This window comes from Bison bison, unplaced genomic scaffold (genome assembly GCF_000754665.1).
Source record: "Bison bison bison isolate TAMUID 2011002044 unplaced genomic scaffold, Bison_UMD1.0 scf7180017864325, whole genome shotgun sequence".
In the NCBI taxonomy this organism is placed as follows: Eukaryota; Metazoa; Chordata; class Mammalia; order Artiodactyla; family Bovidae; genus Bison; species Bison bison.
This window is the reverse complement of record NW_011494897.1, coordinates 7,743,194-7,767,004: the sequence shown is the minus strand read 5'-3', so window position 1 is coordinate 7,767,004 and position 23,811 is coordinate 7,743,194. Positions and strand designations below refer to the sequence as shown.

General features: G+C 38.1%; 1 protein-coding gene across 1 annotated transcript in view; it reads right to left on the bottom strand.

The window, feature by feature from the left end:
- The window catches only part of LOC104998227 (E3 ubiquitin-protein ligase MGRN1-like), a 31,834-nt gene extending 23,624 nt beyond the window's left edge, over positions 1-8,210 (bottom strand). The window contains 1 exon segment of the mRNA XM_010853304.1: positions 8,109-8,210. Within this exon segment, the coding sequence (XP_010851606.1) occupies positions 8,109-8,210 (102 nt within the window).
- Between the last annotated feature and the right edge of the window lie 15,601 nt (positions 8,211-23,811).

The following is a 23,811-nucleotide window of genomic DNA, read 5'->3' as shown; positions in this document are numbered from 1 at the left end:
CAGTATATATATATATATATATGAAGAAGCCAAAGATTCAGACAGATTATTTATCTTTTACAAGGTTATATGGTGATTAACTTGCTAACTAAAATTTGGACTCAGATCTGTGTGACTTCAAAGCCCATAATTTTTTTGTGGTATCATATACTTGTGCCTTTTTTCATCTATTCTATTCCAGTATATTTAAACCTCTAATTTACTGGTTCATTGAATTTATTCTTCTCATATCAGGTTGAGATAGAAGTTTTTAATAACTCAGAAGATAAATGGCCTTTCTCTTGCTCAGTAGACAAATTTATTCTCTCCAAAATAGGACTCAAATATGGATACTTTATTGCCTATTTGGTGCTATGGTGTATCACCAAAAATCCTCTATAAAATAGCATTGCCACCCAGAAACTTCCTATTAAGAAAGGGAGTATCACACAATCATTTTTAAAGAAACCAATAAAAACAAAACAAAACAAATGGCCAGAGCAATACTTCAAATATTCCTCTTCTCTGTAAAATGAATGTAGGTCTATTTTTTCCATGGATGCTGTATTCATAGACACAGTCATAGCCACTCCTGCAGAGATATAGAAAAGATGGTCTTCTTTGTTCCCTGGGAGACATTTTTTCCCATTTCCACTCCTTGTTGTTTTATTCTTCTGAAAGCTTTTTCAGATATGTTTACTTACTCACCTGCAGCTAAACCTTGTTTTCATAGGTAGGTGGTAAATCTTTTTTCACTGCCAGTTATAGCTTACTTTATTCTTTAAAAGAAATCCTTTGATTTTTTTCCATATTTAGAATTAAAATCTCCACATAGTACTTTTAAGAGCAATTTCTGTCTATTTATCTGAGGGTTACCTTTGGATCTGCTAAACTTTAATACTTCACTGGATGTTCACATGCCAACCATTTTCTCCCATGTTTTGAATGTTACCCTATTACCTTCAAAACACAAAAATACACGTGAGTGAAAGTCACCATTTGGCTTCTTATTGTTGAGTCAACTTCTGAAATCTTGCTCTGGAATCCATTTTCTGAAGGAATTCACCTACAAGAGTAATTCTGCAGTACAATAACCCCACAATGGAAACTGCTTTTGATTTTTTTTTTATGCATAATTTTTTTTTCTAATTTTATTTTTAAACTTTACATAATTGTATTAGTTTTGCCAAATATCAAAATGAATCCACCACAGGTATACATGTGTTCCCCATCCTGAACCCTCCTCCCTCCTCCCTCCCCATACCATCCCTCTGGGTCGTCCCAGTGCACTAGCCCCAAGCATCCAGTATCGTGCATCGAACCTGGACTGGCAACTCGTTTCTTACATGATATTTTACATGTTTCAATGCCATTCTCCCAAATCTTGCCACCCTCTCCCTCTCCCACAGAGTCCATAAGACTGTTCTATACCTCAGTGTAGAAACATATACAAGATTTATATGTTCATTGGTTATGACTATTAGGTTGGTACAAAATTAATTTTGGTTTCTCATTGTTGGTCACTTCCCTGGTGGCTCAGACGGTAAAGCGTATGTCTACAATATGGGAGACCTGGGTTCAATCCCTGGGTTGAGAAGATCCCCTGGAGGAGGAAATGGCCACACACACCAGTACTCTTGCCTGGAAAATCCCACGGACAGAGGAGCCTGGTATGTAACAGTCCATGGTGTCATAAAGAGTCAGACTCAACTGAGCGACTTCACTTTCACTTTCACTTTTGCTTTGTTGAGATTTGGCATTTGATACTGGAATATGTTCTTAAATAAATGTGGTTATGTTATCGTCATTTTAATGCACATTTCTCATTTTATGTTTTTGAACTAATGACATTACTTGCTGTGTATTTTATATTTATTTTAGACTAGGGGAATAATGTTAGACAAAAAGCAAATTCAAGCGATTTTCTTACCCAAATTCAACATGGGTAAGTAAAGCAGTGGAAACAGCTCACAACATCAATAACGTACTTGGCACAAGAACCGCTAATGAATGTATAGTGCAGAAAAGCTTCAAGAAGGCTTACAAAGGAGATGAGAGCCTTAAAGATTCGGACCACAGTGGCTGGACATCAGAAGTTGACAACGACCAACTGAGAGCTATCTTTGAAGCTGATCCTCATATAATTACACAATGATAGTTGCCAAGGAAGTCAATGTCAACCATTCTATGGTTATTTCAGTATTTAAAGCAAGTTGAAAGGGTGAAAAAGCTTGATAAGAGGGTGCCTCTTGCTGCTGCTGCTGCTGCTAAATCGCTTCAGTCGTGTCCAACTCTGTGTGACCCCATAGATGGCAGCCCACCAGGCTCTGCCGTCCCTGGGATTCTCCAGGCAAGAATACTGGAGTGGGTTGCCATTTCCTTCTCCAATGCATGAAAGTGAAAGCATTGTTTTCAATTTTCATCTTCCCTAGTTCTACACAACAACAATGAACCAGTTCTCAATTGGATTGTGATGTGTGACAAAAAGTGGATTTTATATGACAACCGGCAATTACCAGCTTGGTGGTTACACTGAGAAGCTCGAAAACACTTTCCAAAGCTAAATTTAGACCCCCAAAAATGTCATGGTCACTCTCTGCTGGTCTGCTGCTGGTCTGATCCACTATAGGTTTCTGAATCCCAGTGAAACCATTACATCTGAGAAGTAGGCTCAGCAAATCCATGAGATGCACCAAAAACTGCAATGCTTACAGTCAGCACTGGTTAACAGAAAGGGCCCAATTCTTCTCCCTGACAAGGCCCAACCGCACATCACACAACCAGTGCTTCAAAATGTGTATGAATTGGACTAAAAAATTTTGCCTCATCCACCATATTCATCTGACCTCTAACCTATTGACTGCCACTTTTTCAAGCATCTCGACAACTTTTTGCAAGGAAAATACTTCCACAACCAAAAATGCTTTCCAAGAGTTTGTCAAATCCCAAAGCAAGGATTTTTACATTGTAGAAGTAAACAAACAGTTCTTGCTGGCAAGAATGTATTGATTGTAATGGTTCCTATTTTTATGAATAAAGATGTTTGTGGGCCTAGTTATAATGATTTAAAATTTATGGTCAGAAACCACAATCATTTTTGTACCAACCTAATATTCAGTTGTGTGATTTAGTGAACTCATGAATTTTTCTTATAGAATATTAATTGTAAATAAATCTATTTAAGCTGATAGAATCCAAACAATAAAATTAAAGTGCATTTAGAATAGAATAATGCTTTAAGAAAAATAATAATAATAACATCTTATGGAAAATCCCTAACGGCTTTTTGGCTAAAACAAAACCTCACTATGGCTAAGTAATTATTGAGACCTCTATTTAAAAATACAGATAGATACAAAGATACAAGGATAGATAGACATTCCTAGTGAGCACAGGCAGCCAAAGGCATGTCTCAGAACTTTCAGCTAAGTCTTCATGACTTTATCATGTCAGGTGTTTTAATAAAAAGTTTGAGTCATTTTTGATCTTTCAATGCTGACAACTTTCAAGCATAGCTTTCAATTTCCCCATTTCGCCCACATCTGAACCATGAAGCCCCCGCCAGCCAGCAGGAATCCTCACTCCATGCCTAGTACCAACCATTACCATTCCTCATGCCACCAGGTTCTTCTTTTCTATCCAACCATTTTTAGTTCTGCTCAGGAGCCTGCTCTGTTTTCCTCAGCAAAAAGCTTCCTTCTGCGACTAATGAATCTTTCACACCCTCTTGTAAAAAGCCTCTTGATGAAGGTGAAAGTGGAGAGTGAAAAAGTTGGCTTAAAGCTCAACATTCAGAAAACGAAGATCATGGCATCCAGTCCCATCACTTTATGGGAAATAGATGGGGAAACAGTGGAAACAGTGTCAGACTTTATTTTTCTGGGCTCCAAAATCACTACAGATGGTGACTGCAGCCATGAAATTAAAAGACGCTTACTCCTTGGAAGGAAAGTTATGATCAACCTAGATAGCATGTTCAAAAGCAGAGACATTACTTTGCCAACAAAGGTTCGTCTAGTCGAGGCTATGGTTTTTTCTTTGGTCATGTATGGATGTGAGAGTTGGACTGTGAAGAATGCTGAGCACCGAAGAATTGATGCTTTTGAACTGTGGTGTTGGAAAAGACTCTTGAGAGTCCCTTAGACTGCAAGGAGATCCAATCAGTCCATTCTAAAGGAGATCAGCCCTGGGATTTCTTCGGAAGGAATGATGCTAAAGCTGAAACTCCAGTACTTTGGCCACTCATGCGAAGAGTTGATTCATTGGAAAAGACTCTGATGCTGGGAGGGATTGGGAGCAAGAGGAGAAGGGGAAGACAGAGGATGAGATGGCTGGATGGGCATCACTGACTCGATGGACGTGAGTCTGAGTGAACTCTGGGAGTTGGTGATGGACAGGGAGGCCTGGCGTGCTATGATTCATGGGGTCGCAAAGAGTCGGACACGACTGAGTGACTGATCTGATCTGATCTGATCTGTGTCTATGCGGCTTCCTCATGATCACCATCCAGACCAATGGGGCATCAATCCTGGCCCCTGCAGGAAAAACATGGTGAAGATACCAATTTTTTACAATACCATAATTTCACTCAGTTTTCTAATTTTAAATATGTAAGTCTTTTAATATTGATAATATTCCATGTACTTTACAGTGTGACTAAGTTCTTTGCACATTTTTTATGAAAGAGCAGACATTGGATTTTATTTTATTATTTTTTTAAATTGAAATACTGTTGATTTCAGGATCCTGAAAGATGATATTGTGAATATGCTGCACCCCTTGGACTGCAAGGAGATCCAACCAGTCCATCCTGAATGAGATCAGCCCTGGATTTCTTGGGAAGGAACGATGCTAAAGCTGAAACTCCAGTACTTTGGCCACCTCATGCGAAGAGTTGACTCATTGGAAAAGACTCTGATGCTGGGAGGAATTGGGGGCAGGAGGAGAAGGGGACGACAGAGAATGAGATGGCTGGATGGCATCACCAACTCGATGGACGTGAGTCTGAGTGAACTCGGGGAGAAGGTGATGGACAGGGAGGCCTGGCGTGCTGCGATTCATGGGTCCCAAAGAGTCGGACACGACTGAGCGACTGAACTGAACTGAACTGAACTGTAGATTTACAATGTTATGTTAGTTTCTGCTGTACAGCAAAGAGATTCATATATAATTAACGTATACATATACATACATTCTTTTTCAAATAATCTTTTTCATTGTGGTTTATCATAGAATATTGAATATAGTTCTCTGTGCTATAATGTAGGACCTTTTTGTTCATCTTATATATATATAAGTCTTATATATAAAGTCTACATCTGCCAACCCCAACCTCCCACTCCAGAATAAATTTCTAGTTGCCCAAAGCAGAGGCCCTTCTAATTAGTAGGCACTTTATTAGCTTTCATGACTTCCTTGATTAATTTCCTACTCTTTCCCCTACTTCTCCTCAAATCTTACTACCTCTAGGGAGGAGGGAATAAAAGAAGTCATTCTGTGAGGTCTAGATGTCTCAGTGAAAGAAGGAAGGCAGCTGTCTCAGTTTTACCTCCTTATAAATATGGTAATTACTGTACCTCTTGTCCTTACAAACCACATTAATCCTGTTTTCGGGGACAGGGGTTCTTATGTATGAATGTTGAAGTAGAACATGTACTGTATAGGTTTACTTGTGGTGAACAAAGCTAGAATCTATGGAATTTGTGGGCTATGACTCCCTGGAAATTTTCCCATAAGCTATATAATAACCTAGGGTAGTAAGTGGATGTATTTCATAAGTTAATACTCTCTACTGGGTGATATAATGCCTGTATCTCACAGGAGACCTCCTTTATAGCTCTAGGTTACATAGAATGTGTACAAAATGAGAAAGAATGTCCCAGTAAGCAGCTCCTAGTTGCCTAGAGCCTTTCCCTAATTCAGGCTCTTGATTTCTTTTATTCTTAAAATTTCTCATAGAGCTTGATAAGAGTACAGGCTCCTATTCTTGTGAGTCTGCTTTTAAAAGTGAACCTTTGAGTCATTTCATGTCCTGAATAAATTATTTCTGTAAATGTTTGTCTTGGAATCAGTTTTTTGAGGAAACCAGGTGGTACTACTGGTAAAGAAACTGCCTGCCAAAGCAGAAGACATAGAGACACAGGCTTAATCCTGGGTGGGGAAGATCCCCCTGAGGAGGGCTTGGCAACCCACTCCAGTATTCTTGCCTGGAGAATCCCATGGACAGAGGAGCCTGGTTGGCTGCAGTCCATAAAGTCACAAAGAGTTGAACACGACTAAAATAGCTTAGCATACATGTGAGCTAAGATACGTTCTTTCCCCTTTACCTTCTGTTGTGTTCGGTTCCCAAGAAGTATATTCTGAGACACAGTTAGCATTAAGATATTTAGGTGGGCTGCCATCTATGGGGTCGCACAGAGTCGGACACGACTGAAGTGACTTAGCAGCAGTAGCACTTAGGATGCATGTTTATGAATAGGAGGGATAAGAATCAGGTCTGGGTAAAGGGAGAAGCCAAGCTGGAATGTAAACCCAACAGTAGTCTGGACTGGTAACTCCAGGAGCTCTGAGCTACAGTGGGCCTTCAGAGTTGTTCCACTTTGAGCTGAGATGGCCAGTCATTTATACAGTATGTGGCAGAGTGAGACATGGGCTAGATGAGTCTTTGCAGTTCAGGCAACCCTTGAAAACATTTATCTACCAACAATGTTCTCAGTCTTTCAACACAGGCAACAAATCTTTCATTGAAATGGGACATGGGAGGACTATCACAATCATACAACTTCTGGGTTTTATGACTACATCATTTTTTTCTAATATATTTTTTTCTACTCTACTTTTTTAAACCTTCGAACATTCTCATCTTTTTACTTGTTTATCAGTTTCAAATGAGATAATCAGTGTGATTTCACAGCCTCATAATTTTTCTTTCCCTTTCCCTCTTAAATATTATTAATTATATTACTTATGAATTCTCAGAGTTGATTACATTTACATTATACTCTGCTTTAGTCTTATCTTGTTATTAAATAGAATTGCATATCACAAATCTTTTTGCTATAATTTCTCAATTCACCTTATGTTCAACTGAAAATTTTAAATTGTTAATTTTTTTAGGAAGGGCTTAAAGAACATATGATTCGATTTATATTTTTTGTACGTTCAAATGTATTTTCTGCCTTATTTATTTTAAAAATATAGTCTCTTAGTCATCTTTTGCTACAGCAATAGGGAATGCCAAGATTTCAGCTGCACATTTGCTAGGCTGCACTGGCATGGACTGGTTCAGTAAGGCTTTATGACCTTTTCACTGTGGAGCATAGGTTGAACAGAAGACTACTGCCTGGGTCCTGGGTCCTGCTGTTCTCATGGCAGAGAACAAGAACACAAAATGACTAATGAAAACATGAAATTTCTCTTAAAATCACTGGACTGGCATAACATTTTTGACATTTTTGCTCACATTCTATTGGCTGTAACAGATCACATGGCAAAAGCCAATGTGGCAGAAAGCCCCAAGGGGCAGAAGTGAGTCAATGGCTTTGACAATAATAAAATTTAAGAAGTACATTCCTTGGTTACTGTAATTGAGTTATCTCTCTTCTGCTTACAAAATACACTTACTGCCCCCCTCCCAACAAAGGTACCAAAGATGGTTCAGATGGTTTATTCACACATACATGGCCTTAGGCTTGAAACTCACGGTCTTATGATGGATAGTTCTTCATCAGGACCAGATGTAGATTTCCTTTATTTGAAGTGAAGTGAAATGAAAGGTGTTCAGTCATGTCTGACTGTTTATAACCCCATGGACTGTACCAGCCAGGTTCCTCTGTCCATGGGATTTCCCAGGCAAGAATACTGGAGTGGGTTGCCATTCCCTTCTCCAGGGGATCTTCCTGACCCAAGAATTGAACCTGAGCTCCCTGCACTGCAGGCAGGTTCTTTATCATCAGAGCCACCAAGGAAGCCCTCCCTTTATGTGAAAGCATGTAAAGGAAATAGAGACAAATAATATACAGTGGTGAAAGCAGCACATGGTAAGTGTAATAGCAAGTACTTCTGTTTGGAAAGGAAATAATGGAAACCATATGGCAGTTACTGATTAATAGCAATTATGAAATACTTACAGGCAAGTATTCCAAGGTTCTTCTTTTTAGAAAAAGGGAATGTCCTTTGATTCGACTCCCATTCTGCACCTGATAGAAACTCTCAAGTCCCTTTCTATCCATGCCTTATATGTTATTATAGCTAACATCTTCACAATATGTGTTTATTTGTAAAATTTCAATACTGATTAAATTTCTTAATAATTATTTCATTATTATGTAAATTTGAAGAAGCCATTGCCTACTGAGACATAAACCCTTGAAACTGTCCATAAAAGTCTGAAAGCAAAAGGTAGATACATAATTAAATTATATACTTAGTATAAACTATTCAAGTACTTGATTCCAGCTTGTGTTTCTTCCAGTCCAGCGTTTCTCATGATGTACGCTGCATATAAGTTAAATAAACAGGGTGACAATATACAGCCTTGATGTACTCCTTTTCCTATTTGGAACCAGTCTGTTGTTCCATGTCCAGTTCTAACTGTTGCTTCCTGACCTGCATACAAATTTCTCAAGAGGCAGGTCAGGTGGTCTGGTATTTCCAACTCTTTCAGAATTTTCCACAGTTTATTGTGATCCACACAGTCAAAGGCTTTGGCATAGTCAATAAAGCAGAAATAGATGTTTTTCTGGAACTCTCTTGCTTTTTCCATGATCCAGTGGATGTTGGCATTTGATCTCTGGTTCCTCTGCCTTTTCAAAACCAGCTTGAACATCAGGAAGTTCACGGTTCATGTATTGCTGAAGCCTGGCTTGGAGAATTTTGTTTTGAGCATTACTAGCGTGTGAGATGAGTGCAATTGTGCGGTAGTTTGAGCATTCTTTGGCATTGCCTTTCTTTGGGATTGGAAAGAAAACACCTTTTCCAGTCCTGTGGCCACTGCTGAGTTTTCCAAACTTGCTGGCATATTGAGTGCAGCATTTTCACAGCATCATCTTTCAGGATTTGAAATAGCTCAACTGGAATTCTATCACCTCCATTAGCTTTGTTTGTAGTGATGCTTTCTAAGGCCCACTTGACTTCACATTCCAGGATGTCTGGATACTAGGTCAGTGATCACACCATCATGATTATCTGGGTTCAGATAATCACGATGGTGTGATTCAGATAATCACGATGGTGTGATCACTGACCTAGAGCCAGACATCCTGGAATGTGAAGTCAAGTGGGCCTTAGAAAGCATCACTACGAACAAAGCTAGTGGAGGTGATAGAATAAGATTTCTAAATTCTTCTTTGTATAAATTTTATGTTTTTGGAAAACACTTCCTTTTAATATCTCTTGGGGCATTTCCAATTCCATTAACTCTTTTTTTTTAAAATCTGATTCTTTTTGTCTTATCCTGAGTTTTTAACATCTAGTTAATTGTTTAACAGGTCCATGAAATATGTTTTTTGGAGAATATTCCTTTTTAAATTTTTTTCTCATTTCTATCTTGTTTTCTGTAGTATATTTCACAGTAGTTCCTTTTGTTCCCTATTAACCACATTTCAAATTCTTCTTTGTGAGCTTTTTGCAAGACTTATATAAGAGATGAGCTATGGACATGTACTGTCAGGGATTCTTCTGGCTGCATGTGGTGTGTGTGTCTGTGTGTATGTGTGTGTGTGTGTGTGTGTGTGTGAGAAAGAGAGGGGAGAGAGAGATGAGAGATAGCAAGAAGAACCAGATTTGATGTGATTTCTAACTTTGTCCAAGGAAACACCGTACATCTTTAAAATATAAACAAATAAAATCTATAAATGGAAAAATGTGCACTCCTGCCAACATTTCCATACGTTGGTGGAAATCTGGAGTTGTTTTAAATGCAAATTTAAGGTCACGAGTGGCTTCAATTTCCCCATGAAGGCCCTAGATTTATAGTCTATGTATATTGGAGGTAGAGCAATATTCCCTTTAGAGGTAGTAAATGTTTTGCCATGTTAGAGAGGTTATCCTAAATCAGATCAGATCAGATTAGATCAATCGCTCAGTCGTGTCTGACTCTTGTCGACCCCATGAATTGCAGCACGCCAGGCCTCCCTGTCCATCACCAACTCCCAGAGTTCACTCAGACTCACATCCATCGAGTCAGTGACACCATCCAGCCATCTCATCCTCTGTCATCCCCTTCTCCTTTTGCCCCCAATCTCTCCCAGCATCAGAGTCTTTTCCAATGAGTCAACTCTTCGCATGAGGTGGCCAAAGTACTGGAGTTTCAGCTTTAGCATCATTCCTTCCAAAGAAATCCCAGGGCTGATCTCATTCAGAATGGACTGGTTGGATGTCCTTGAAGTCCAAGAACTCTCAAGAGTCTTCTCTAACACCACAGTTCAAAAGCATCAATTCTTCGACGCTCAGCCTTCTTCACACTCCAGCTCTCACATCCATACATGACCACAGGAAAAACCATGGCCTTTACTAGATGAAGCTGTACACATATTATTTATAACCCTATGACAAACTTATAATTATTATCTAACTTCACAGATGAAAAAAGTAAGAGGCAGAAGACTAAGTAACTTGCTTTGAACCACGGATTTCTAGGTTTCTATTTTCTTTCTCCTGGTAGATTATTTTAAGACTAAGTGTGGGATTTCTTATGTGAGAACATAGATCACATATTCAGAGGTTTTTTTTTTTGTTTTTTTTTTTTTTTTAAGAATATTGGATTTTTATCTGGGGCTGGGAAGGAATCCTTTAGATATCCAATATATTTTGAACTCCTAAATATCTTTGAGTTTCTCAAATTTGTTTATTACTTTTGAGCTCTCAGTGTGAAGATTTCCCTTTAGGAAACTTTAAACAGGAAGGATATGATGGGACGCTGGGAGAAGTCTGTTGTAGGCTCTAGGCTCAAGTGAGAAAGAAAACTTGTTCTAAAGGTTTCTTCAAGCTAGATTCTCCAAGAGACAGAGACTCAAGGAAAAATGTTATTCTATGAATGTTGTACAGTTGGATAATGCTTCCTTGTCATGCTCCCTAGGAATCTATATTACTTGACAGATTTTTTTAAAAGATGAGGATACTATCACTTTTAAATGCAAGGTCTATTAAACTAATCAAACCTGTTTTCAAATAATTTAAGAGGATTATTAAAGTGTTTTAAAGACAATCTCTTTAACAAGTGGTGCTGGGAAAACTGGTCAACCACTTGTAAAAGAATGAAATTAGAACACTATCTAACAGCATACACAAAAGTAAACTCAAAATGGATTAAAGATCTAAATGTAAGACCAGAAACTATAAAACTCCTAGAGGAGAACATAGGCAAAACACTCTCTCACATAAATCACAGCAGGATCCTCTAAGACCCATCTCTCAGAATATTGGAAATAAAAGCAAAAATAAACAAATGGGACCTAATTAAAATTAAAAGCTTCTGCACAACAAAGGAAACTATAAGCAAGGTGAAAAGACAGCCTTCAGAATGGGAGAAAGTAATAGCAAATGAAGCAACTGACAAAGAATTAATATCAAAAATATACAAGCAAATCCTGCAGCTCAATTCCAGAAAAATAAATGACCCAATCAAAGAATGGGCCAAAGAACTAAACAGACATTTCTCCAAAGAAGACATACAGATGGCTAACAAACACATGAAAAGATGTTCAACATCACTCATTGTCAGAGAAATGCAAATCAAAACCACAATGAGGTACCATTTCATGCCAGTCAGAATGGCTGCAATCCAAAAGTCTACAAGCAATAAATGCTGGAGAGGGTGTAGAGAAAAGGGAACCCTCTTACACTGTTGGTGGGAATGCAAACTAGTACAGCCACTATGGAGAACACTGTGGAGATTCCTTAAAAAAATGGAAATAGAAATGCCATATGACCCAGCAATCCCACTGCTAGGCATACACACCAAAGAAACCAGAATTAAAAGAGACACATGTACCCCAATGTTCATCACAGCACTGTTTATAATAGCCAGGACATGGAAGCAACCTAGATGTCCACCAGGAGACAAATGGATAAGAAAGCAGTGGTACATATACACAATGGAGTATTACTCAGCCATTAAAAAGAATACATTTGAATCAGTTCTAATGAGGTGGATGAACCTGGAGCCTATTATACAGAGTGAAGTAAGCCAGAAAGAAAAACACCAATACAATATACCAATGCATATATATGGAATTTAGAAAGATGGTAATGATACCCCAAAGGTCTGTCTAGTCAAGGCTATGGTTTTTCCAGTAGTCATGTATGGATGTGAGAGTTGGACTGTGAAGAAAGCTGAGCACCAAAGAATTGATGCTTTTGAACTGTGGTGTTGGAAAAGACTCCTGAGAGTCCCTTGGACTGCAAGGAGATCCAACCAGTCCATTCTGAACGAGATCAGCCCTGGGATTTCTTTGGAAGGAATGATGCTAAAGCTGAAACTCCAATACTTTGGCCACCTCATGCGAAGAGTTGACTCATTGGAAAAGACTCTGATGCTGGGAGGGATTGGGGGCAGGAGGAGAAGGGGATGACAGAGGATGAGATGGCTGGATGGCATCACCAACTCGATGGATGTGAGTCTGAGTGAACTCCAGGAGTTGGTGATGGACAGGAAGGCCTCACATGCTGCAGTTCATGAGGTCGCAAAGAGTCAGACATGATTGAGCGACTAAAATGAACTGAACTGAGCTGAATGATAACCCTGTATGCGAGACAGCAAAAGAGACACAGATGTAGATGTGTAGAACAGACTTTTGTACTCTGTGGGAGATGGCGAGGGTGCGATGATTTGGAGAATGGCATTGAAACATGTATATTATCATATGTGAAACAAATTGCCAGTTCAGGTTCAATGCATGATACAGGGTTCTTGGGGCTGGTGCACTGGGATGAAGGGATGGGATGGGGAGGGAAGGGGGAGGGGGTTCAGGATGGGGAACACATGTACTCCCATGGCAGATTTATGTCAATGTATGGCAAAACCAATACAATATTGTAAAGTAATTAGTCTCCACTTTAAATAAATAAATTTGTATTTAAAAAAAATATAAAAAATTTCACAAAACATGAAAAAAAAAAACATTTAGTAACTAAAGAAAGTAAAATCCTCTGAATACCTTCATTCTTAGCAAACAACTATAGATTACATGAGATTTAGTAATATACTACAGTTACCTTTGAAATAAAGAAGAAATATAATAAATAGGGGTACAGTCAATAAGTTTTGAATATAATCATCACTTGGTATCCAAACGTGAAAATGACTCAAAAGATTTCTGACCAAGTAAGAATAGCAATTTTGTATTCTTCAACCAGATAAACTATTCCTTTCTTCCTTCTTTCTTTATGTTTTGTTGAAAATTATCATAATATACTAGAAAGTTTAAATGCACACAATTTAACAATACACACAGAAAGAATGCATTCAATTTTTTGGAGAACAGGCTATCTAAGTTGACTCAGCAATAATCTTATTTTGCCAGCCATCATTTATACATAATGACAATCTTAGAGTGAAAAATAGCCAAACAAATCATGGTGATCTTTCACTTCAAAAGATCAAGTGCACATTTCATGCGAATGAGAAATACAAACCTGAAAATGCTCTAATTAGCTTTGTTAGCCCCTCTTAGTAAAGTTAAAGACAGCATGCCAAGTCCAATATAATTAGTCAGATTATAGCATGATAGAAGAAATTTGACTTTAAATCATAGACTGTATTAAATTGATCTTGATGAAAACATTGACAAAGTCCACATTCGCAACTCATGCCACAGATTATTGGCATTGGTAACATCTGCATTAATAAGAGAAAACACATATAGTCTATGTCACATACATAAAAACATTTAGGTTTGTTTAAGTAAAGGACAAACACAGAATGATACAATGTAAATAACTGACAACTAACAATGAAGAGGATAAGGTAAGTCTCCCAGTTATCCCTGAGAAACTTCATTATTGCTGAATTATTACCTAGAATATGATTTGTTCTTTTATTTCAATAATTGGAATAAAAACTAAGTCTTGAAACAAGTAGCAGACCTGAGAGACATTAATTAAGTACCATCGAGGGACTTTGAGACCAATTATATGTGTCTCATAAGCAAGTCATAGAGTAGAATATTGTTACTAAACTATGACTTCTCACCTGAATGAATATGTTGATTTTGACTTCTTTAAACAAGACTGTGGACACAAAGTTAGGGATGTTTTGTTGTTGTTTTATAAGAGGAAGGCTAAAGTGAGACAAGACTTTTTTTTTTTAGACTTATAGGAAGCAGATGTATTCAAAAAGTGGTCGGGAGTGTGAGTTGGTGATTTTTTCAAGAGATGAGGAGATTGAAGACATAGAAGGGGGATTTGTTAGGGCTACAGACCAGGGGATTGGGGGCAGGATAGGAGAGAGCCCATTGACAGACAGTGGGTCAGGGGAAGCAGAGTCAGGAGCATAGCCCTGGGATTCACAAGTATTTATGCGATGGGTTCAAACACAACGATTGTTAAGAACGTGAAAAATTCAAGCTGTGCGTGAAAAATTCAAGCTGTGCGGGAGTCTAAGTGAGAGAAAATGGGGGAGAGAGAGGTTTTTTTTTTTTTTTTTTTAAGTAAGGAACAAAAAATAAAGTATGACTCTGGAAACTACAAAATGTCTAAACTTTTGATACCTACTGTATTTTTCAAACTGACAACCCATTCCTTGTATGAATCACAATTACTTTATATATTCTAAGAATAGAAAAATACTCCCATTAAAATTCAATAATGATGCTTTCTTATCAATTGTAAGACCCATTCTGATTTCAGAGGTGTTGAAATACAAAAATGATGACAAATGGTGGCTATGATTATGTACCCTATTACATCTAGAACATTGCTTCATCAATTATCCTTTCTCTCATCTGAAGCTTCAATCTCTCTGACTTTTCTGGATCATTCTTCTCTGCCTACGTTTTTTTTTTTTAATCCTCCCTCCCAATATAAAAACTAAAGCAGAGCAAAGACACTATAAATTTCAGCTCAGCTGAATTCAGCAACTCAATTTTGCTCTGCTGTAAATGGTCTAGGCTTTTATTTAAATTTCTCTAATTCTTTTCTTTTCTATCTGACTCAAAATAACCCCTTTTATATAAAATTTCCAGAAATCATCTCTTCTTCATATGAGATCTCATAGGACTTTGGACAGTTTCTCTTATCACATCATAGATTCCTTTTTGCACAGGTTTTTTTCTTTTTTTCTTGTGAAAGTTTTTTTTCAGTTTCTTTTCTGGGACATGGGTAGAGAATGTTTTTTAAAATGAAATGATATATCTTGTGACCATGTATAACATATAGCAGCTTTATGACAGTAGATAAATTGCTCATTCAGTTAATGTTTCCTGAAACTAAGTTTCCTTGTTTGTAAAGCAAGAATATTAATATCTATTTTACAGTGTTTCATGATGTCATTGTGAAAAAGAAATATCATTAAAACATCTTGCACCATGTTTGACACCATGAGATGAATATTAAGTTATTTAGTTATTTCTCTTTTCTTTGTATCTCTCTTATCTCCCATTTCTCTTTGTGCAGAGTAAAAAATAAAATAGTTCTGAAATTCCATTGCTTTCTATAAATTCCCAACAAACACAAGCTCACATTCAGCATTATTTTTAGAGAAATGTGTATGGTCTCTGTAAAATTGATTAACTAGTCTATACTTGAAGAGTCCAGACTTTAAAACATTAAAACAAGTTATAAAGAAATGTCATGTTGACACATTACCTTGTTAGCTACAGGAGTCTGTCAGCATTGACTAAATAGTAAGTCTGTGTACAGCAGAATGATTTCATTGAATCCATTTCTTTATAGGGGATGCTATGTGGGCTGTAACGTGAGTGGCTAGGAACTGACAGGGTTTGGAGAATTGTGGGTCAGGGGCGAGTGAGAGTCTGTGAAATGACAAAACTGTTTTCCCTACAAAGCACTCATCTCTTTCTATTACAGTTCCTAAAAACAAAAATCACAAATATAGGATTACAGGTAAATAGTACAAAGGAGAGGTTTTATTGAATCATTTTCTCTTCTTTCACCTTCAGGTAGGAAAAGAAATGAGGCTTTCAGGATAGAATTTAAACTGATATATGGGATCAATGTGAACATTGGAGTTTTACCCAATGATAATTATCCACAAATGGTTAATTTCTAGTTAAATAGTGAGTGAAAGACCAAGTATTTATGTATTTTCAATGCTACCATAATAACGTGAATAATTTTACTATAATGCTCAAAGCAATCACCATCACAACAAAAATCAAGGAGCCTTGGTAAAGGTCCTTTTCCAGGGCACAGCATTGCCTACTGAGAGTCTTAAGGGACTCCCACAGGGCCCCCTCCCCAACTTCCCGGCAAATCATATTCCTCTGCCATGACACCATCTGCCTCCAAATTTACACTACCCAAGAGATTAAATCCTAGGAGGAGGAAATTACAGGGCTTACTTCCATGACCCTAGGAGAACAACAGTTTTAATTCTACCATTGGTTGCAGCCCTATTTATTCAGCTTTTATCCGAAGCAACAGGTGAGCCATCATCATATGGACATTTATCCAAATATCTCTGTGTCCTCCTTAATCTGACCAAATCTCCCATCTTTTCCAAGTCCCACAAACACTTTTATTATATTTCTCAGAAATTGCAACCAAATCTTCCCCATCCTCAACATTTGTCAGAATGTTCTTCTTTATCCATCTTCTTTATACAACTGAAATATAGGAGCCAAAACAAAGCAAAATAAAACAGACAAATAAAGAAAACCAGGCATCACTTCAGGATGGCTCTTTTCTACCCACCCACCTCCAGCCCACTTTGTCTACCATGAGCCTTGGAACTGGTTTCCTCCTCCTTTTTACTTCTAGACACTTCTTCCTCCATTCTCAAACAAACCAATGAAAATAAAGCTGCTTTTGTTGATGACCATCAGACCATAGCACTTCCTTGTTACAACCATTAACAATTTTCTCAGTTGTTCTCAAACATTGACGATTTTAAGACGTTAACACCAGCTCAATAGAGATCTCTCTATCATGCTCCTATCTTTACTGGTTACTTAAGCAACTACATAACAAAATATCCAATTTATTGATATCTGAAGTCTCCTCATCAAATGACTTTTTCTCCATCTCAGCTTCTAGTTTACAGCCTAAAATCTCTTATAACCTCTAACTTATACTATTAAAAAATCTCAATGTTAAGTATTCTGCTAATTACCAACTCCTATATTTCCTGGTCATTGTTAGCAATTACCATAATTCACCATTATCCATTTTTATTATGGCCATGAAGGTTAAAGTGTTAGCAGCTCAGTCGTGTCCAACTCTTTGCAACCCCATGGACTGTAGCCTACCAGGTTCCTCTGCCCATGGAATTCTGCAGGCAAGAATACTGGAGTGGGTAGCTGTTCCCTTCTCCAGGGGATCTTCCCAACCAAGGAATCAAACCCAGGTCTCCTGCACAACTTTTTCTCTGCATCACCTTACTCTTATCTGGACATCCCTAATACACAGTTCACATTCCCTGTGACATAGGAAGCCTTACTGTTCTCCAAGCTTGATGATGTGTTAGACAGGTTTCTTTCTGAAGAGAGACCTCTAACTTCCTTTTTCTTAGAGCATTTATTTTAGAACACTTGAAATTTTAAATTGTTTCTCTGCCTTTTTGAAAAGTAGGGGCATGTAAATCAGCCTCTTGGCAGTTTTACAACCGAGGAATGTCTTTCTCAAGGAGGAGGAGCCATCCCTTTAAAATATAATCATTAAGAAAGAGAGCACTCCTAGACTGACAGTTAAGCCAAATATCAAGAGGTGCAACACTAGCTAGCTGAGTTGACAAAGAATGTTGTATCTTTTTTTGAGATGATGAGTCCATATAAAAAATTGAATAGTAGAAATCAAAGTACTTTTAAATGTGAGATTATAATTCTAATCTTTATGGTACTGTTTGATTGTAACATTTATAAAATAAAGCCATAAAAAAAGAATTATCAAAAAAAAAAAAAGTAGAAGCACCTCTAGCTCCGTCTCTACGAGAGGGTAGGCACCTAACATCTTCTTTCTATAGGCATTAATTAGCAAGAACAGATGCCCTAATCCCATTAACCACCTCAACAAGGAGTTTTCTCTTCCATTACTTCTTCCTTATCTCCCAGTCTGCCTTGAATCCACTTCTATTACTCTTTCTACCCTTCCAAGGAGACCACTCATGCCAGTGTTATCCATGATATATGTGTTGCCAAAGTGGCAATTCAAATAACTTCTTTTCAGCCCACTTGCTCTCTCAATTAACTCAAATTACTCCCCTCATTTTAAAATATTTTCTTCTGTTGACTCTGTGATAGTGTATTTCTGCCTAATCTTCCACATTTTGATTACCTTTCCCAGGTTCCCTTTGCTAGGGCTTCCCTGGTGGCTCAGAAGTTAAAGCGTCTGCCTGCAAGGCGGAAGACCTGGGTTCGATCTCTGGGTCAGGAAGATCCCCTGGAGAAGGAAATGGCAACCCACTCCAGTATTCTTGCCTGGAGAATCCCATAGATGGAGGAGCTTTGTGGGCTACAGTCCAAGGGTCACAAAGAGTCAGACAGGACTGAGCAAATTCACTTTCACCTTTCACTTTCATCCTTTACTCAATCCCTAAATATCCTAGTTCCAAGGGGCTAAGGAATTGCCTCAGACTCTATCTTCTTTCCTATGTATTCTCGTTCATTAAAAAATACCCTCTACTCACCATTATTTAAATATTATTAGTGGTCTGTTGTGTTTCTGTATTTCTAGGCTCAACTCTGTCCCTGAACTTCCAACTGTCGAACATCTCTACTTTCATAAAACATTATTTTTATACTAAAGGAAAATTATTTGGACTTTACTGACTATACCAAAAGATTGATGGAGGTATATCTAAGAAAAGTAAAGTGAGATAAATATCTTTAACCAGAAAATTAAATAAAATGTTTCATAAAGCACTGTTCATTATTATAGATAACTATCTTTAGAGTGTAAAAGTTGTTAGGGCTGTCTTCTCCAAAGTAGATTAATGTTAATTACATATGATATAAAGTATATGAGTTTTATTGTTTTTATATAAATCTAAGGCTCACTCCATACTTAAGAAATAACATGTTATAAAAGCCCAAGTCTGTAATGTCTCTGAAACTTCAAGAGTTTGGACAAAAGTCATGGTTTTCATACAATCTTCCATGGGGTTCTTCAGGTCTTTAACAATATCTTTAGGATTAAGTAGGGATGAAGGGAAATTTTGTAGGCTCAATCTCCTGCCTTCCCCTCAACCAGAGCATCTTTCTTTAGACTTTATAAATTGAGGTTCCCTGTATATTTCAATTAGATGACATTTAGGACTATATAATATTTTATTGTGTTCCCACTTTAAAAATAGATAATCCTCTATAAGGGCTACCCTAGTGGCTCAGTTGGTAAAGGATCTGCCTGCAATGCAGAAGACCTGGGTTCTATCCCTGGGTGGGGAAGAGCCCCTAGGATAGAAAATGGCAACCCACTCCAGTGTTCTTGCTTGGGAAATCCCATGAACAGAGGAGCCTGGCAGGATAGAGTCCATGGGGTCACAAAAAGCCAGACACAACTTAGCAAATAAACCACCACCTCCCCAAATAAACACAATCCTCCCCAAAAATCTTACCCCTAATGGTGTATTAGTTAAAACTATTGCACTATAAATGTTGACTCAGTACTTAAAATAACAAATATGGTATCCATTCTCAGTGAAATCAGTATTTGGAGTATAATGGAAAGAGCACTAGGAACAGGAGATAGGTCTTCAATCATTTCCTTTTCATCATTAACTGTGTGAACATGACTCTTCCTGCCTTACAAAGCTCTTGGGGCAATTAATTAATTCCATATAAGTCTGGCCTTATAAGTCTCTTGAGTGTTTGGGAAAGAGCTCAAGGCATCCTTGTTAATTTTGAATTCAAAAGGAGTGTATTTAATAGAAAGCAATTTCAGCTCTATTACTTATTTCATTCATTAACATTAATTTATCAAATCTCTTTAAGCATATTGTCAAAGCATGTCAGTTTTTGTATCAACTGGGGATACTTTAAAATAAATATGATCCCTGCCCTCACAAAGCTTATGCTCTGAAGCAGACAGATACTAATCAAATATTGTGTTAGTTGCTCAGTTGTGCCCAACTCTTTGTGACTCCATGGCTGCAGCCCACCAGGCTCCTCTGTCTATGGGATTTTCCAGGCAAGGATACTGGAGTGGGTTGCCATTTCGTTTTCCAGGAGATTTTCCCAACCCAGGGATAGAACCCTGGTCTCCTACACTGCAGGCAGACTCTTTACCAACTGAGCTATGAGGGAAGCCCCATGTTTACTTAGGGCTTACCAAATTTTATACACACACACACACACACACACACACGTTTTGCTTAATATTTGGGGCTTCCCTCATAGCTCAGTCGGTAAAGAATCTGCCTGCAGTGCAAGAGAACAGGGTTCTATCCTTCGGTTGGGAAGATCTCCTGGAAAAGGAAATGGCAACCCACTCCAGTATCCTTGCCTGGAAAATCCCATAGACAGAGGAGCCTGGTGGGCTGCAGTCCATGGAGTCGCAAAGAGTTGGGCACAACTGAGCAACTAACACAAGTAAGCATGACCAGGTGATACGACATTTTATAGCTCAAAGCTGCACTGGAAAGTAGAAAAGTGTTCAATAATTGGAAAGTTGAATCACCAATAAAATAGTTGTATATCATTATGAATTAGTAAAAAGGCTAAACTCGTAATTATTTTAAAATAAAAGCTGCCTTTATATTTAAAGTACAAGCTATAAAAGTGTTACTTCATGAAAACCTCTAGGGGAAGTTATTTTAATGACTATATCATAATAAATTATAATTGGGTTTTCTACAGTTGCATGTACTGTATGCCTTTGAAGTTATTACTTTGCTGGAGGGTATATTTCTTACATTCTTAATTATTCCTATGAAAGTTTTCTTCGTTATTAATTTGGCCTCTCTATAAAATAAGAATGTGCTAAGTCAATTTCAGCTTAGCTCCTTTGCAAAGGATCACTGAAATTTTGAGAACACTGAGAACTGTACAGTATCGAAAGGCAATAATGATTAATGTTTAGAATTAAATATCAAACAGATAAATAAATATAAGTAATGGGATATATTGTGCTTCCTTGTAGCTCAGTCGGTAAAGAATCTGCCTGCAGTGCAGGAGACCCAGGTTCGATCCCTGAGTTGGGAAGATCCCCTAGAGCAGGAAATCGCAACCCACTCCAGTATCCTTGCCTGGAAAATCTCATGGACAGAGGAGCCTGGTGGGCTGCAGTCCAGTTCAGTTCAGTTCAGTCGCTCAGTCCTGTCCGACTTTTTGCGACCCCATGAATCGCCGCACGCCAGGCCTCCCTGTCCATCACCAACTCCCGGAGTTCACTCAGACTCACGTCCATCGAGTCAGTGAAGCAATCCAGCCATCTCATCCTCTGTCGTCCCCTTCTGCTCCTGCCCCCAATCCATCCCAGCATCATAGTCTTTTCCAACGAGTCAACTCTTTGCATGAGGTGGCCAAAGTACTGGAGTTTCAGCTTTAGCATTATTAATTCCAAAGAGTCGGGCACGACTGAGCTACTAACCCCTACCCTTAATGGAATATATTACTTTGGACTGAAAGGAGATCCCCTGGACTGCAAGGAGATCCAACCAGTCCATCCTGAAGGAAATCAGTCCTGAATATTCATTGAAAGGACTGATGTTGAAGCTGACATTCCAATACTTTGGCCAAAGAACTGCTTCATTTGAAAAGACCCTGATGCTGGGAAAGATTGAAGGCAGAAGGAGAAGGGGAAAAAAGAGGATAAGATGGGTGGATGGCTTCTCCAACTCAATGGACATGAGTTTGAGTAAACTCCAGGAGTTGGTGATGGACAGGGAAGCGTGGTGTGCTACAGTCCATGGGGTTGCAAAGAGTTGGACATGACTAAGCCAATGAACTGAACTGAATAAAAAATAAAGTAAGACTTTATGTTGGTGAGAGGATGTCTGAAGCTTGAGTACTTGTATAGCCAAAATCTTAGTACTGTTAAAATTATCCTATTATCATGTATAGTCAAACTTTTAGGTTTTACATGTTGAAGTAGACAGATGACAAATATCTCTATTAAAAATAAATCAACAAAATCTGTCCTTACAAGATAATCTTCCTTTTTCTGTTGCCTTCATCCAAATTCTAAATTTAAACTGTACTCTTTTTAATACAGTAAATATAACTACTTTTCTACTAATATTATATTCAATTACCTAAAACAAAGGCAATTAACCCAAGTATTTATCTGACTACAAATAAGGATAGGAAAAATTCCTCCTACACATGCACCTCAGCTTCCTTTCCTCATTTTTGATCTTCATTCTCTGAAGGGAATTCTGAATCAATAAATTGGATTGACTTAAGATCAATGAAGTTAAATTTCAAACTGTAGTCAGCTTAATTGCAGTAGTTTTCTTTTTCTTATTTTAGCTTTTTATTCGTTTAAAAATATCCATTATCCACTCCTCCACAGGTAGCTAGAGACAGTATCCTAACAGAAAATATTTCTGCTTCAAAAATTTTCTGTTTAAGTCCTTAAGAACTATGGTATAAATATACATGGAATACATAATATTTAGAAAGAAAATTTAAGTTTGAGGTAATTTAAAAGTGCCAATCTAATGGGTAAAGATTTAAAGATTTTGTACTTCAAACTTGTGGAGAATACCAGTTATACTCTCATTGGTTATTATTATGGACATCATGAGATCTAATGATTGAGGAAGGAGACTCACAGAGAGAGAGAGAGAGATACATTAAGGGAGAAAGTCCAAAATCAATAGAGGAGGCCAGTGAGCTGGAGACCAGGGAAGAGTAACTGTTCAAGTATGAAGCAGTCTGCTGGCAAAATTCCCTTATCCTTTTGAGTTCCAAATTATCCTAATTGTATTCTCTATCCCACTGCTCATTGCTTCATTTCCAGCGATTTTGCCTGTGTGCTCCACCCACTTCATTCTATCCAGGGTCCTCAGCAGGAAAAGTGTCTCAGATCTTCCAGTTCAGTTCAGTTCAGTTCAGTTGCTCAGTCATGTCCGACTCTTTGTGACCCCATGAATCACAGCACACCAGGCCTCCCTGCCCATCACCAACTCCCAGAGTTCACTCAGACTCACATCTGTCCAGTCAGTGATGCCATCTTCCATCTCATCCTCTGTCATCCCCTTCTCCTCCTGCCCCCAATCCCTCCCAGCATCAGAGTCTTTTCCAATGAGTCAACTCTTGCATGAGGTGGCCAAAGTACTGGAGTTTCAGCTTTAGCATCATTCCTTCCAAAGAAATCCAAGGGCTGATCTTCTTCAGAATGGACTGGTTGGATCTCCTTGCAGTCCAAAGGACCCTCAAGAGTCTTCTCCAACACCACAGTTCAAACGCATCAATTCTTTGGCACGCAGCTTTCTTCACAGTCCAACTCTCACATCCATACTTGACCACAGGAAAAACCATAGCCTTGACTAGACGGACCTTTGTTGGCAAAGTAATGTCTCTGCTTTTGAATATGCTATCTAGGTTGGTCATAACTTTCCTTCCAAGGAGTAAGCGTCTTTTAATTTCATGGCTGCAGTCACCATCTGCAGTGATTTTGGAGCCCCAAAAAATAAAGTCTGACACTGTTTCCCCATCTATTTTCCATGAAGTGATGGGACCAGATGCCATGATCTTTGTTTTCTGAATGTTGAGC